Source organism: Meriones unguiculatus, chromosome 11 (genome assembly GCF_030254825.1).
Source record: "Meriones unguiculatus strain TT.TT164.6M chromosome 11, Bangor_MerUng_6.1, whole genome shotgun sequence".
In the NCBI taxonomy this organism is placed as follows: Eukaryota; Metazoa; Chordata; class Mammalia; order Rodentia; family Muridae; genus Meriones; species Meriones unguiculatus.
The window spans coordinates 8,828,394-8,844,317 of NC_083359.1; the positions used below are offsets into that span (position 1 = coordinate 8,828,394).

At 51.4% G+C, this 15,924-nt stretch overlaps 1 protein-coding gene across 1 annotated transcript in view; it reads left to right on the forward strand.

Annotated features, from left to right (window-relative positions):
• Positions 1 to 15,924, forward strand: part of Lrrc75a (leucine rich repeat containing 75A) — a 39,818-nt gene that overhangs the window by 15,510 nt on the left and 8,384 nt on the right. The window contains exon 2 of the mRNA XM_060363525.1: positions 10,504 to 10,632. Coding sequence (XP_060219508.1) covers positions 10,504 to 10,632 — 129 coding nt within the window. The remainder of the gene's footprint in view (positions 1 to 10,503; positions 10,633 to 15,924) is intronic.

A 15,924-nucleotide genomic window follows, 5' to 3' on the forward strand; every position in this document is an offset into this window, starting at 1 on the left:
TCAGGGCACACACTTTACCTCAGATCTTCATGCCAGATCTCCTAAAACTTGAGGGAGGAAGAAGAGGAAAGAGAGAGAAAGGCAGGCAGGCAAACAGGCCTGAAGAAGGGGTTAGCTCTGACAAAGAGCTCTGGAAGTTTCAGTTAGCTTTGGTCGGAGGAGGCAGATCACTGCAGGAGTTCATAGTGAGGCAAGACTATTTATCTTATGCACCAGGTGAAAGAGGGAGGGAGGAGCTTGCGTTATCCCTTTCAAGGGCACTGACCCAAAGACCTGAAGACCTCCCCTCTTTAAGTTCCACCAGCTGCTAATAGCATCATGAGTGGAACCAGGACCACACACACACACACACACACACACACACACACACACACACAGGTGTAGAGAGCGCTGGTTAGGAGCATTGGTTGCTCTTGAAGAGGACCCGGTTCAATCTCAGTACCCACAGTCATGGTGCTCACCACCATCTATAACTCCAATTCCAGCATAACCTATGCCATTTTCTGGTCTCCAAGGGCATTGCACAGAGACAGAATATCCATACGCATAAAATAATAAAATACATTTTTATAAAAACATAATCACTAAACAAATTGACCATCTGAATTTTTTTTTTTTTTTTTTTTTAGGTAGAATCTCACTACATAAACCAGGCTGGCCTCAAACTCACAGAGATCCCCCTGCCTCTGCCTCTCAAGTGCTGGGATTAATTGTGTGCACCACCACAGTCAGCTTCCGTGTTCTTGAAGGTTTGTTTGTTTTTTTCTCCCCTCCTTGGTGTTTTTTTTTTCTTTTTTTCCCAGCACTGAGAATAAAAGTCATGTGCTCAGCAAGCATGCTATCTCTGAACATCTCAAGCCCACTCTAGGGTTTTGTATTGTATTGGCAGTTTTTGTACGTATGAGTGTTTTGTCTGCGTGTGTGTGTGCACCACCGGCATGCTTGGTCCCCTCAAGGATCAGAAGAAAGTGTCAGGTCCCTCATTCTGGAGTCGGAGATGGTTGTGAGCCACCATGTTGCTGCTGGGATCTGAGCCTGCCTCCTCCGCAGGAGCAACAAGTGCTCTTAACAGCCGATACAGCTCGTTCTAATTTATTTTATTTTATTTTTTATATGTGTTGGTGTTTTGCCTGCATGTATACCTGGGCACAACATGCATGCTCGGTGCCTGTGGCGGCCAGAAAGAGCTTCAGATCCCCGGGGACTGCAATTACAGACAATTTTGAGCTGCCGTATGGGTGCTGAGAATCAGACCCGGGTCCTCAGGAAGAGCAACAGATGCTCTCAGCTGCTGAGCCATCTCTCAAGGCCCTCTTCTTGGTTCTCTAAATGCTTCCGATACTGATCTGGGGACCATCTTTGGGGTAGGTAGTGGGACTATGACTTGCTGCCCTACTGTGTGAACTGACAGCCGGACAGAGGCACAGTGCTAAGCAGGGCCAGCGATCCTTGCCCTCACTGATCCCAGCTGGTGTCAGCGCTGGCAAGGGGGTCCTCTCCTCTCTCACCTGTTGGAGCCTCTGCCACCATTGTCTTGAGCCACTGTGCTAGATCCCTGGGGCTGCTGGAACAAATTACCACTAACTGGCTGGCTTCAAACAACAGATTTTGTTCTTTTGTTCTCTCCTCCCTCCAGCTTCTGGGGGCTGTCACCACGTCGGTCCCAGCTTCCCCACACACACCCCAGCTCTGCCTCTGCCTTCCGAATCACCCCTTCTCAGTCTGTTCTGAGGACACCTGGGTTGGGTTTGGGAAACCTGGATAAACAAAGACAACAAACATCTTCTCAAGGTTCTTAAAATTAATTCCGTCCACAAACAAGGGTCCTTTTTTGGCAGAGGGGGCCACGTTCACAGGTTCTGGGCACAAGAGCTTGAGGGTGTCCCGGATAGGGAGGGGGTCGCCGGTTGAGGCCCTGTGTGTTTCTCACATTGGATGTGCGCCATATCCCAGGCCTTCCTCCCTTCCCCCTGTGACACTGTGAAGCAGCCCTTCTTCCTGTGCTGCTGTCTTCCGAGGAAGCTCTGCTCAGGCTCTTCAGCTCCAGCACATGCTGGCTTCTCTCCCTGGAGGTTTCCTGGAGCTGTGTTTCCTAACAGCACCTGACACTTCCCTCCCCTCCCCCGGGATTCCCCTGGAAGGAGTCACTCGGAAGGAGATAGGAGTTCAAGCAGGAGCTACAGTGGGGTGTTTCCCCGGCGGGTCCCCTCCTCTGAGAAAAGCTGCCTGGGTTACCCCCGGAGCCTGGAGGAGAGCCTGCCTAGCTGCTTCCTGTTTGCCCTCGGACATTAATTAATTTCCTTCTGGAGGGGTCCGTGTGTGATCACGAGCTCATTAGGCAGCTTTGCTGTGACCATGTCTGTGTGGCATCGGTGCTGTTGTCTATTTTTCCAGTAAGTGTTCAGAGCTGTGGCCCTCCTCCTCTCCCCACTGTGTCGATGCGGAAACTGTGGAGTCATGCCTGGAGGAGAGGCAGACGCCAGCTCATTCCCTGCAGGGCAGGTCTTTGAAAGAAAGGGGGGGCGTCGGGGTTTAAAATAGAAAGTGCAGTCCCCTCTGTGGCTTCCCCCGCGGCATTCCCTTCACACACCTCAGCAGACAACCCGTTCTCCAAAACCAAAATGGACCAACGTGAGAACACTGCAGACTAAGACAGGTGGGCGGTTTAGGAGAGACCCCTGTTGACATAGTGGAGCTGGCCCTGGCAGGAAGGGAGCCAAGCTTTCTGAAGAAAGGCCGGGAGCCACTGTCTCCCCCAGCCTGAGAACTTCACCAAACACAGGCCAGAGACTGGTCTTGAAGCGGTGATTTGGGGGTGCCTCCCCTCTTCTCTCCCCCTCCTTGCTTGTGCCTGCATCCTTTCACAGAGGGTAGCTCAGGACCTCCGGCAGGAAGAGGGTGCCGGGGAGGTGTGAAGGCTTGCCCACACGTGTTCAGCATAGTGCTGAGGGTGGTCCACAGGCCTGTTACAACGCCCATGGAGCCAGCCTCTTCTGCATCTGTTGATGTGGAGATCTGGTTGTCTCTTTTCCACTTCAGAGTCACAACAGCCAATGCCTAACCTTCCCCAGGGTCGGTTCTAATCAGCCAGAGCTGAATCCAGCTTAGCCCAGGAGAAGGTGGTTCTAAGGAGCTCAGATGTGCCTAGATATCACCTTCAGGAGTGAGCAGGTGGGCGGGGCAGGGGGGAGGAAGCACCACAGTGCTCCCTGAAACTGGACTGCAGGGTCCCAAAAGAAATTAATTCCGTGAGAGAGGAACAAGAGGCCAGGGTGGGGTGGGGCAGAATGAGAAGATTAATGAGCAAAAGGAGGATCCCAGAGAACTGAAGGGCTAGCTGGCTCTGTCCTTCCCAGCAGTGCCGGATGTGGTGATGCTACAGAGTGTGCGATCAGAGACGTAGAAGGCACTGAGACTGCGCACTGCTGAAATGACGTAGAAAACACAAACACAGGGTCGTTGAGAGCCAACATCAGTTTTCCCTAGACAGCAAAAGCTTGTGAACAGGTTGAAAGATCCCAAGCTTTCTCTGACAGTGATTTTGAAGAAATTTACTCCATCACTGAACCAAGCATAGTGACACACAACTTGATCCCAGCTTCTTAAGAAGCTGAGGCAGGAGGATTTTTAAGCCCAGGAGTTTAGGACCAGTGGGGGACAAGTAGTAAGTAAGGCCTTGTCTGTTAGAGAAAAATGAATGTTAGCAACCTAGTATAATAAGCAGGGGTTGGGAAACCAGACATTCTTCTTCCTGCTCCATTGAATGTTTCTTTGTTTTTCGAGACAGGGTTTCTCTGTGGAGCCCTGGCTCTCCTGGAACTCGATCTGTAGACCAGGCTGGCCTTGAACTCAGAGATCACCTGACTCTGGCTTTGATGATACGTGTGTGTTTGCTGGCCTGGGTCTCACTTTCTTTTTTCAAGCATGACATAAAATTTATGAGTTTAACTTCCTTGGTGCTTCGGTCTGGTGCTGAGGCAGACACTGCAGCCACAGCCCAGCCCCTCTCATGAAGCGTAAAGTTCCTTCAGACCACGAAACCAGTCTCCAGATCTCATCTGGCAAAACGGAAACTCCACATCTGTTAACAGTAGTCCCACAATGCCCTGCCCGTCCCTGGGCAACGCTTGCTCTGCTGGTCCGTGTTTAACCACTGCAGGGACCTCGCAGAAATGGGTCTTTTGCTTTTCCGTGGCTAGCTGACTGCGCTCAAATTAATGTTCTGAAGATTCACCCTGTTTGGCACTTGCCAGAATTTCCTTCTTTATGAAGGCTGAAATGCTCTGTTTTCTTATATGTTCTTTTGTCCATGGGCACTTGGGTAGCTTCCACCCTTAAAAAATTTTTTTTTTTTTAATTTTATGTGTATGGGTGTTTTGCCTACAAACACCTATGTGTGCCGTGTGCCTGGAAAGGGGGATTGGATCCCCCAGAACTGGGTTTGGTAGTGGTTTTGAGCCACCGTGTGGGTGCTGAGAATAGAGCCTGAGTCCTCTGCAAGAGCCACCAGTTCAAAAAAAAAAAAAAAAAGAGCCAGCAGTTCTCCTGGCTGTCTATCCAGACATGGAATTGCTGGATCTTATGATGAGTCTGCACTTGGGTTGGTTTGTTTGTTTGTTTGTTTGTTTGTTTGTTTGTTTAGAAACTGCTATACCATTTTATGCAGTGGCCAGGCCAGTTTATTCTCCTAATAGCAAAGCACGAATGTTCCGGTTTCCCTCTCTCTCTTCACCAACTAGTTGTTATTTCTGGGGGCCTTATGGAGGGCGGGACTTTTGGATCTGAGAACTGGATCCGGGCTAAGAAGACGCTGAGTGGCGGCACGGTTGGGGAGGGCACTGAGAAGCTGCCGTCATTGGAGTAGTTGGGAGATTTAGGAGAAAGTATCTAGAAATTTGGGATCAAGGCGAATGGGATGCCTATTTGATGACTGACAGTCATGACAATATCAACTACAGTATTGGCCTCCTGGGAAACACAGCTGGGGTTGAGCATCAAACACAGACCTAGGAGCCTGGTTTGGGGAAAGCAGCTGGAGAAACAAAACTCCTCAGGGTTTGCTTTACTGAGTCACCAAGGGCAGCCTAGTACCTGGCATTTGGAAGTTTCCGTGGAGCCTAATTGTCTTCAGGTATAAAGGAATTTTCATAGTCTGTGTCAGAAAAGAACCCTTGTGCCTATTTGGTAATTGAGTGCAAGGTAGAGTCTCACTGGACAGGAAGCAAGAAGCAAGTGTGCAAGCCCAGTGGAGAGTTCGGGTGCCTGTGCGCGCAAACCTGACAGTGACAGATTTAAAGTAACAGTGATACAGTGATAGAAGCTGGGCGGTGGCCTGGTTAAAATGCTTGCCTGCAGCCACCGAAGGCTAGGAGTCCAGGTCCCCAGAAACCCTGATGACTTAGTTACTTTCCCATCGCCGCCATAAAACACCGTAACGAAGGCAACTTATACAAGAAAGCGTTTAATCTGGTGCTCACAGTTCCGGGGAGTTAGAGTCCATGGTCGACATCGTGGGGAGCATGGCCATGGGCAGGCATGGCTCTGGAGCTGAGAGCTTATATCTTGACAGTGGTAGGCAGAGGCAGCCATCTAGGTATGGCCTGGGCTTTTGAAACCTCAAAGCCTGGCCTGCTAGTGACACTTCTCCTCCAACAGGACCAGGACTCCTGACCTTTCCCAAACAGTTTTACCAACAGCATTCAAACACATTCAGTATTCCGGTATGAGCCTATGGGAAGGAACCATTCTCATTCAAGCCACCACAGCTACGTATTTGTGGGGTAGGCGTCGAAGCCCGCCTGCAACGCCAGCCTCAGGTGGCAGAGACCGACCTCAGGACCAGCCAGACCAGCAAGCTCAGGGTCTGATGGGGAGAACCTGCCTCAGTGCATGGCGGAAGAGGAAGGATAATCCCTGCCGCCAACCTTATGCAGGGCACATGCCCTCAAGCGCACGCAAAACCATTCACATGAGTCCGCACGCCATGCACACACACAAAGCTAAAAGAAAAAAAAACACAACTATGCCAGTAACAGCAACAGCAGCAACCTTGATCTGAAACCCCCAGTTAGAGTAACAGAGGAGTGCGCTAGCCCGGACAAATGTTGACGTTAAAGAGCTTTCGGTGTTTTTCTCACAGACAGGAATGGATTCATTCTCCCCAGCACAGGTTGTTACAAAGCGGATCAGTGCCTTTTCTACACGTGCTCATGCTGTGCGGTGCTGTCTGCAGCATCCCCAACAAAGCATGAGGCCACCACCAAGTGTGACCAACCTGCATTGAACTCCCCAGTCCCTGGAATCCCGAGCTAAATATAAACCACTTTATACGTTTCACAGACTCAGGTATTTGTGTTACGGTAACAGAAAATATGGGAAGGCAGTTTCCTGGGTCCTTGTCCCCCTTGTCTCTCTGGTGGAAAGCTTAAGGTCCTCGGGTTGATATTTTTTTCCCCAAGATACCAGCTGTGGGTGTGGGTTTCCCATGAACCCCTAGTAACAGCACATAATCTGTGCCCACATGGACCAGGCATTTCATTGGAGGGTTGGGCATGGTGGTAATAGACAAAGCTAGCCTTATGTCTAGAGGAGTTTTTCAGAGTCAAAGCCTTTCCTAGGGCTCCCTACTTCCTGCTTCCCTCTTAGCCTCTTTCTCCCAGAATAACACAGTCTTCTAGAGCAGCAGTCCCTGAATGGTTTTGGCAGTCCTTCACATTACTGAGGGCTTCAAAAAGGCTTCCCTTGTGGAGATCCTGTCTAATGCTAGTTATAGTATTAGAAATTCAAGGGACTTTAGGGGCTGGAGAGATGGCTCAGTATGAGAGCACTTACTGCTCTTGCAGAGGACCTGGGTTCCATTCCCAGCACCCCCATGATAGCTCACAACCATCTGTCACTCCCTCTCCAGGAGATCTAGTGCTCCCATCTGGCCTTGCTGGTACCAGGCACTCATGAGTTCAGACAAACACTCATTCACATAAAATAAAAACAAGTAAAAAATGTTGGTGGGTGTTTAAAGTTTCTTGTTGCTGTTGTTTCTTGAAGGCAGGGGCTCTTTCTGTATCCCTGGCTGTCCTGGATTTCACTCAGTAGATCAGACCTCGAACTCAGAGACCTGGCTCCCAAGTGCTGGCATAAAAGATGTGTGTCACCAAGTCACCACACCTGGTTAAGTCTAAAAACAAAAAAGTTCTAAGGAGAAGGGGTTCTAAAGGGCTTGCATGTTAATTTAGGTGACTGTTGTCCAGTGCCTGAGAGGGAGATTTGGGAATGGGGTAGTGGCCACAGAGTTTCTTGGTAATGAGAATGTTCTAAAATTTATTGTGGTGACTGCACAAAGGTTCAGACATGTTTTGTTTTTGTTTTTGTGCTGAAGATTGAATCCATGCCCTCACACACGCAGAGAATATACTCTGCCACTGAGCTCTACCTAAGCCCCAGACTGTGTCCTGTGGATGAATATGTTTTATGTGAATTACATCTCAATAAACCTGTTTTTTGGTTTGTTTGTTTGTTTGTTTGTTTTAAGATTTATTTATTATTTATAAATAAATGCTGCCTGCATGTGAGCCTGCAGGCCAGAAGAGGGCACCATGTGGTTGCTGGGAATTGAACTCAGGACCTCTGGAAGAATAGCCAGTGCTCTTAACCTCTGAGACATCTTTCCAGCCCTCTGTTTTGTGTGTGTGTGTGTGTGTGTGTGTGTGTGTGTGTGTGTTTAACTGATAACAAATTTATGTATGAGAGAAATAGATTTTTACAAGAGTAACTGAATTTTCCCAAGGAAAATAAAGACATGAGAAGAGGGGCTGTTTCCTGCTGTGAAGGTCCTGTGTCAGGCTTCCTCGGGTTTGCCACGCAGACCAGGGCTCCTCCCGAGGTGTTTAGGACATTATACCGACTTCCAGTGTGGATCTGTGCTTGCCCTTTGGACATCCATAGCCCTGTCATCGCTTGCCTCATTGTAAAATGTCCCCAAAGCCGCTCCTCTGAGATGGCCTGTGCATCTGTCACCACTAGGCGCAGCATTTCAGGTCAGGGAGAAGGTAGTGGCTTGGGGCTAGCCCAGCTCCACCCTCCCAGCAGAGCCCCCTCCCCCACCCTGGGCAGTGACTTAGTGCCTGCTGCTTGATGCTCCTCGCCCAGACTTTTCTGACGAGCAGCCATCTGTGCGCACAGTTCCTAGAGATGAGCTGTTCAGAGCCTTGTGGGTGCCTCACTGTCGCAAGGCACCCCAGCCCCTCCGGGGTTGCCACCGGAAGGGGCCATATCTGGATTCAAGTCTTCCAGCTTCCTCATTCAGTACCAGCACCGCCTGACTGCAGCCTCCTGGGACGGGACACCCCCTCCCTCACACCCAGTTTAGGGACTCCGATGAACTGCATTAGAAGAGGAGACACCCCAATACTATGGTTTGTCCTGGAGTAACACTAGTGTCTTGGGCACCGCCCTGGCGGAACCAGAAATCAAGCAAGCAATGAAGTACAGCAGCCTGTACCCAGCCGAAGGCTGGTGTCCTACTGTAGCCCTTAGAGCTTTGGGAGCGCCACCCCAGCTGTATTCTTCAGGAAGGTGTTACCCCAAAACTCATCGCCCCCCATGAGGAACCTCCTCCTTCCACCTTTTCCAACTCTGTGATATCAGTGAGATAGACCCACCAAAGAGACAGCTCCTGTCAGCCATGGGGCTTCTGACTTGAAGGGTAGAAAGAGCCACTAAGAGTATGTCCTAGAGCCTGGTCTGGTGGTACACACTCAGGGAGGCAGAGGCAAGCAGATCTGCCAGCCTGGTCTACAAAGTGAATCCAGGCTACCCAAGGCTACACAGAGAAACCCTATCTTGAAAAAACAAATAAAAAGAGTAGGCCCTGGAGAAGTGTGGTCTGTACCCAGACCTGCCCAGGCTCTGGATTAGCCGGTGGTATTTCTTGGTCTTTCCAAGAATATGATGCCATCACATGGCCTGGAATATGGGGTTACTGGAGAGATGGGACCCCAGTGTGGCTAGATAGAGGGCGAGAAGTCCACCCACCTGCCTTCTCTGATGCTTTCAGTTTCCTTTGGCAGTCGTTTGTTTAGTCTTTTTTTTTTTTTTTTTCTTGCAACCAAAATCTGCTCTGCCTCCCTTCTGTCCCCAGCATCACCTGCCAACTCCAGGACCTTGAAACACAGTCAGGAAAAAAGCAACACATTTCAAGGGGGGGGGGTCTCCTGCCCACTGACTTTATGGTAAGCTAAGGGGTCTACGGGTCCTAAGAACATTAGGTGTAAGTCACCCCCAAGGACAGATGTACCCAGGTGAGGGACAGAGGCCAGATTGGTCAACGGCCAAAAGGGAGCAGAACAGATGAAAAACAAAAACAAAAACCTTTCCTGGGCGTGGCCCATGTTCCCAGTAGTTGGGAAGGTGAGGCAGGCAGGGGGATTGCAGGTGTGAGGCCAGCCTGGGCTACATAGAGAAAGAGAGGAAGGGAAAGAAAAAGAAAAGAAAGACCCCCTAAGACCTCCTCATAGCCGTGAGTCTAGCCTCTAGCTCTGGGAATGGCTACCATGCTTGCACCACTCTCCTCCACCTTCCTGTCCCCAAGAAGGGAGCCTTGACCTGTACACAGAGGTCTCTCTGGGGAGCTGAAATAGGCGGCGGCCCTATGACCAATGGCCCCCTGATGCCGTTGGAATTGAGGCCTTCCTAGCTTCCTTATGCCTCAGTCAGGGTGGGGCGCATCGTCCTCGTTGCTGAAGGCCTGCATCTGAGGGGTTGGACAGAGGCCAAGAAAAGTGTCGTAGTTGCCAGCTAGCTCTTCAGAAGCCCCTGCACTCAGACACAGTGCAGCTGTGTCACTGGGTAGCCAGCAAACTGAGTGATCGAGAACACAGCATTCAGCTTGCCTCTAAGCTCAGTGGAAGGCAGAGCCCTGCAGACTGGCCCCTGACCGGGGTAGATCGAGAGCTCTCTGAAGGTCCCCACAGGAGAGGGGGCATAGGGGCTTGGTATACCCTTCTGAGTTCCTGTGGTGAGAACCCCTTCCCCCATTACTCTCTGTGCACTGAGCCTGGGCCATCTACAAAAAGATCAGACCCAGCAAGTTCAGAAGCAAGAAGAAAATAGGAATAATGTAAACTGCCCTGTCCTGAGGCAGGGGAATGTTCCCGTGTGTCCCAAACTGCCTGCCTTATGAGGTAGGGCACTAAGGCTGGCCACCTGTGACTTCGTCCTGGTGAGAGCCAGAGGGTGTTTGGGACAAATGTTTTGGGGAGAGGTTCATAAACTAGGGTGTTACAGTCGTAACCAGGGCTTGCATGAATGTTGGGATTGTCGCTCCTTCACCTCGGCTGGAGACAGAACAGGCAGGGTTTGTCTTTGCTCCCTAAGGGCTGTTCTCTAGACCTTCCTTGCCTGGGCCCTTGGGGGAGCTGAGCTGCCTCCAGAGTCTGCGCCCACTTCTCTGGGCTCTTGGGATGGTTTGGACAGCACATGACCTCTGGGCCTTCTCTTCTGTTTCAGGACCTGGGCATGGAGTCAACCTCCCTGGATGATGTGCTCTGTCGCTATGCCAGCTTCCGGAACCTGGTGGACCCCATCACACACGACCTCATCATCAATCTGGCTCGATACATCCACTGCCCCAAGCCGGTAGGCAGTTGTGTGAAGCACCCAAAACCTGGGGTGTGAGATGGGCCCCTTTGTGGACAGCACAGACCTGACCATGGTTGCCTAGGGAGTCGGATCTTTGCTCAGTGGAAAAGAAGCTTCCAGGGTTTGACTCTGTCTGTAGCTTCCTCTGGGAGCTTCTCTCTGGCTCCTGGAGCCACCTAGTGCCAAGATCTGGAGAGGAGGGAGAATAGCTGGAAAGGATGAGAGCTAGCCAGGGTCAACCAAAGACAGGCAAAGGAGCTATGAGTCAAATTCAAGACAGTTAGAGAAGCCAGTCATGAGGGCTGGTGGACTAGGAGAGCAGCTAGTTGATGTCAAGAGCCACAGGGAACCAAGTGGCTGGAGATGGGCCCCTGGGGAACAGGACTAGAAACGGCCTCTGCAGAAGCTCTGCAGGTATCACAGCCCTGCCTTTTCTAGAACAGGAAGTTAATTGTCTAAAGGTGAGGGGGAATGGCAGGTAACAGGTATCAAAAATAAACAGGTGAAATATTACTTTCGTGTCCATTTGAGAGCTGAGGAAAACAGTTCCTGCGGTAGGTTCTCTTTCTTGGGGACTGAAGAGGTGATATGGTCCCCTCTGCAAACCTGGGGCCGGGCAGGACAGGAAGAGCAAACTGCCACATCAGGCCCAGCGACACAGGCCCAGGCTAGGCTAGGAGAACCTAGAGCTCCTTACCTTGGCCCTTTCCTTCCACCTAGGAGGGCCTGGAGCCACATCAGCTGTGTTACTCAGTTTAGGCTGCCAAAGTACCATTGCCCGAGGACTTCTGGGCAGAAATTAATTTGTCACATCTAGCCGTAAGTGCGAGGTTGAGGTGTCTGATGGGAGCTCTGTTCTCCATCTCTGATTACCGCCTTCTCCTGTTATCTTTGCGTGGTGGAAAGAGGGCAGGCAGCACCCTAGACCTCTCTTAGAACAGCTTTGATGGCGGGTGGGGTGCCACCCGCACAGTCTAGCCGTCTCCTGAAGGCTGTCCCCAACACACGAATGGGGGTGGAACACAAACCTTCATTGCACTGCATGCTGTCACCTTTTCCACATCACTTGATTGCCAAAACTTCATTTACCATAACCCCAAACGGACGTCCAAACCACCTCCCTCCCCCTGCTGAGAGCTAAATGAGATAGCTCGTGAGAGGTACCTGCATGGGCTTGGCACCTGATCAGTCGCTGGTGGCACACCTCCTGCATGCCACCGGGGTACCAAAATAGTAGGGCAGGGTAGGAGACAGTAGCAGGTAAGACTCCACAGGCCCAGAGCAGCGTTGCTTTCTGACCAGTATTTCCACAGTCAGCAAATGGGCCCTGCCCTGCTGGAGGTTCGAGGACCACCATGGGTCCCCTAGGACTCTCCCAGGAGTGGGTGAGACGGGTAGAAAGAATCTCCAAGCTGGTAAGGAGGCAGCCTCACCAGGGCCGCCCGAGCCACCTGTGCTGCCTCAGGAATGACTGGGACTTCCTTCTCATAGATCTTTGCATCTGACCCTCTCCTAGCTACTCAGGTTGTGGCCCAGAGGTTTTAGACAGAAGTATCAGGACCGCCAGCCATCAGATGGGAATCAGTTCCCCATCGTGGTGGGCCAGAAAAGAACAGAGAAAGGCTAGAACCAAGGACTAGGCTAGCATCTTCAAAGACCCCCTCGTTCTGCCACCTAGGGCTCCACAACCACCCAAAATAATCCACCTCCTGGGAAACAAGCTTTCAAAACGTGGGCCTGTGTGGTGGGTGGGCATTTCAGATTCCAACCAAATACCTGCAATGGCCTAGACCCCCCTACTAGACTCCCTCTTAAAATTCTGTCTTCCAATGGCACCAAGCTGAGGACCAAGCCTTAAACACGTGGCTCTTGCAGGCATTTAAAATCTAAATTATCAGGGCTGGAGAGATGGCTCAGAGGTCAAAAGTACTGGCTGCTCTTCCAGAGGTCCTGAGTTCAATTCTAAGCAACCATATGGTGGGTCACAACCATCTATAATAAGATCTGGTGCCCTCCTTCTAGGCCATAGACAGATCACTGTATACTAATAAATAAGTCTTTTAAATATAAATAAATAAATAAATTTTAAATATTGACGGATGTGGTGGCATGCGACCTTTAATCCCAGGACTCAGGAGGCAGAGGCAAGGGATCTCTGTGAGTTCGAGGCCACCGGGGTCTACAAATCGAGTTCCAGGACAGCCAGGGCTAAGACTCTAAGGATTTTCCATCCATCTTTTTCAGTTACATCTGTTTGTTTGGCTGTTTGGTTGTTTGTTTTGAGACAGGGTTTCTCTGTGTGGCCTTGTCTGTCCTGGACTCACTTTGTAGACCAGGCTGCTCTGGAACTCACAGCAATCCCTCTGCCTCTGCCTCCCCAAGTGCTGGGATTACAGGCGTGCACCACCACACCTGAGTACAGTTGTATCTTATAACAGGCAGGAAGCAGCATGTTTCACTGTGAATTTTGTGTGTGTTTCTGCATGCATGTGCATGCACACACACTTACATGCCTGGAGGGGGTAAGAGGATGTAATTGTCCAGATGCAGGCGTGCACCTGTGTGTCTGTGCGCATGAGATCAAAAGACAGCCTCGGGTGCCTGCTTAGAGGCCTTCTTCTGCCTTTTGTTGAAACAAGGTCCCTCACTGGCCCTTGTTTCAGGTACATTAGGCTAGCTGCCTCCACCTCCCATCTCACCACGGCTAGAATCACAACCAGCTGCCACGACAGCCGTCCTCAGAGCACACCCCCACACTCACCGTGCATGCACACATATCTACACTATTTAATAGAAATAAGTGAAACTCAGAAGCAAGCATCTGTTGTCAGTGTCTGCAGGTCAGGAGTTCAAGGCTGCACACAGAAGGGCAGAAGGTGGACTTGGGGGGATGGACGGGCCAGCAGAGAAAAACCAGCAGGCAGGCTGCCTAAACAGTACCCAGCGTACAAACTGGAGCAGTCAGAAACTGACTCATGAGTGAGTAGATTTATGAATGAGGGAAGCCTTTGGGTGGAGGACAAGGTAGTTGGAGCCCTAGAGGCTGTCATAGAGGTGCCTGCGCAATGCAGGTGGCAGATGGGCCTGGCAGGTGGGAGACAGGGACGGCTGTTGGTTGGCTGTGAGCCCCCCAACCCTCTTTCCGGTAGATCATGGAGGAGTCTCTCAGACAGTTCCTCCCCCTGGTGCTTGAGGACAGTGTCACTGGGCAGGTCTGGAGAGACTGGAGTCCTGCCAATTGTGCCGTGCCTCCACTCCTTCCTTTGCTGTCCTCCTCCATGGGTGGGAAGAAGAGCTGCCAGGAGTCAATTCCACAGTGACAGTGAGCCTTCTGTGTGGTTAACTGCCGCTAACAGACACCCACAAAGTCCAGGGTCTTGGGGCCCATCATCAAGGCATAACAACTACCAAGCAAGCGTGCTTTGTAAATTCATTCATTCCCCCCAGCCCCTGCTCCATTACATCCTGTTTGCTCTTCATGGGGCTCATTCCCATCTGCACCCCCATAGTAGGGAATGTGGCTGTGGTCCCTGTTCACTTGTCAACATTCCAGTCCCTAGTAGGTGTTTCATTTTCAAGTCCAGGTTCCAGGGAGAGGCAGACATGCCTGCTGGTGTGTTGAGACACTTTGTGGACCAGCTGTCAGGAGCTTAGTGGGGTCCAGTCCTACAGCGGTAGATGAGCCAAACCGCCCGGAGAAAAAGGAGATTGCCAAGGAGCGTGCTAGGCCTAGGAAATGTAGACAGAGACGCGCTTGCTGTCCCAGAGCCCCTTGGCCAGGGTTGTCTAAGAAGCAGCTACTCCACCACTGTGAGGCAGCGATAAGATGCTGACGCCGAAGCTGTCCATTTTCATGCTGGGTCCTCCTTTCTTGCCACCATCACCCTATGCACAGGCACACACACTTTCCTCTTCCCAGCTAGCCCCACTCAGTCCTATTCTCTGCTGCAAGAAGGCCTTGAGAGAGCCTGAAGGAGAAGGAATTCAGAATAAATGCACCCTGAGTGAATATTCGAAGGGCCAGGTTTCTAACAAGGAGAGTAGAGTGGGTAGGTCCCTGGCTCAGCCAGGAAGCAATGTCTGGCTCCATTCCCTCCTGCACGGTTCGTGTTGAACAGTACGCCTTTCGTTTGCAAAGTGGGAGTGTTAGGAATGTGTGCGTTCATAGGCGCCCACGTGAATGAAGGAACTGTATAATGATTCCGAGATGCTCAGTAAAGGGTGAGAGGTATGGCCGGTGCTGGCTGCCATCTGGGCACCACAAAAACAAAGAGGCAAAGACTCACGTTGGGTTTAGTTCAGGCAAGCGGAGAGGAACTCCTCACGTGTGCTCTTTACAGTTACTCTCAACGCTAATTGGCGTGCTCTGCTATCCGCTATTGTCCCTGTTGAGCCAATGAGAAGGCCAAAATCGACTCCAGGCGGTCTCTGGTAGCAGCCGCCTCGCCCTGTGCTCCGCTGCCCCCTGGTGGCCGACGCCATGCACTACCAGTCCTCTTTATGCCTTTGTTCTCTTTCTGATTCCGCTGCCGGAGCTGCCCCGGCTTGGAAGGCTGAGAGGGAGGGGCATGGTCCCGGGTACACTCCTGGGAAGTGACTGGGGGAGGGGCCAGAGCAGAGGAGCTCAGCTGTGGGCTTTGAGTCGGCTTCTTCCGGAAACTGGCAACAGTTCTGTCCTAGATCATCCAAGAATGATGCGGGGCGTGCCTGCACCCCCAACCCACATCCCATCCACTCTCCCTTCCTGTCCTCAAGGCCCTGAGCCTGTGCTTCACAAAGGAATCACTTTCCCTGCCGGACTAGGATGGGGAAGAGGGGATCGGGAGACAGGGGAGCAGTCAGGAATAAGCTAGGGACAGACAAAATATTGCGCTTTTCCCAGAGTGGTGTGTCATGACAGCAGAAGGGGGCTGTTCAAACCACACAAGGCTTAGCAAATGGGAGGAGGAACAGAGGAGCAAGGGGGGCTTGAATGTGAATAAGACGTAGTACTGTGTGTATGAAAATGTCGTAATGAAACCTATTATTTTGTACACTGACGAGAAAGTTAATCCGCCGCCAGAGGGCCTGCCCACTCACCACTAGAGCGGGTTTTTCTAAGGCACCTGGGCTTCCAAGGCGGAATGAACCCTTGGTGGGCCGCGCCTGTGTCATGTCCCATCCTGTACCCCATCCTTTGCCTCTAACATCAGGTGGCAGCGTTACCAGCCCCCACGACTACTTCTCTCCCGGGCCAAGCCTGTGCTGGGAAAGCCCTCGCTGGCCATACAGTGGCCACCAAAGTTGTCA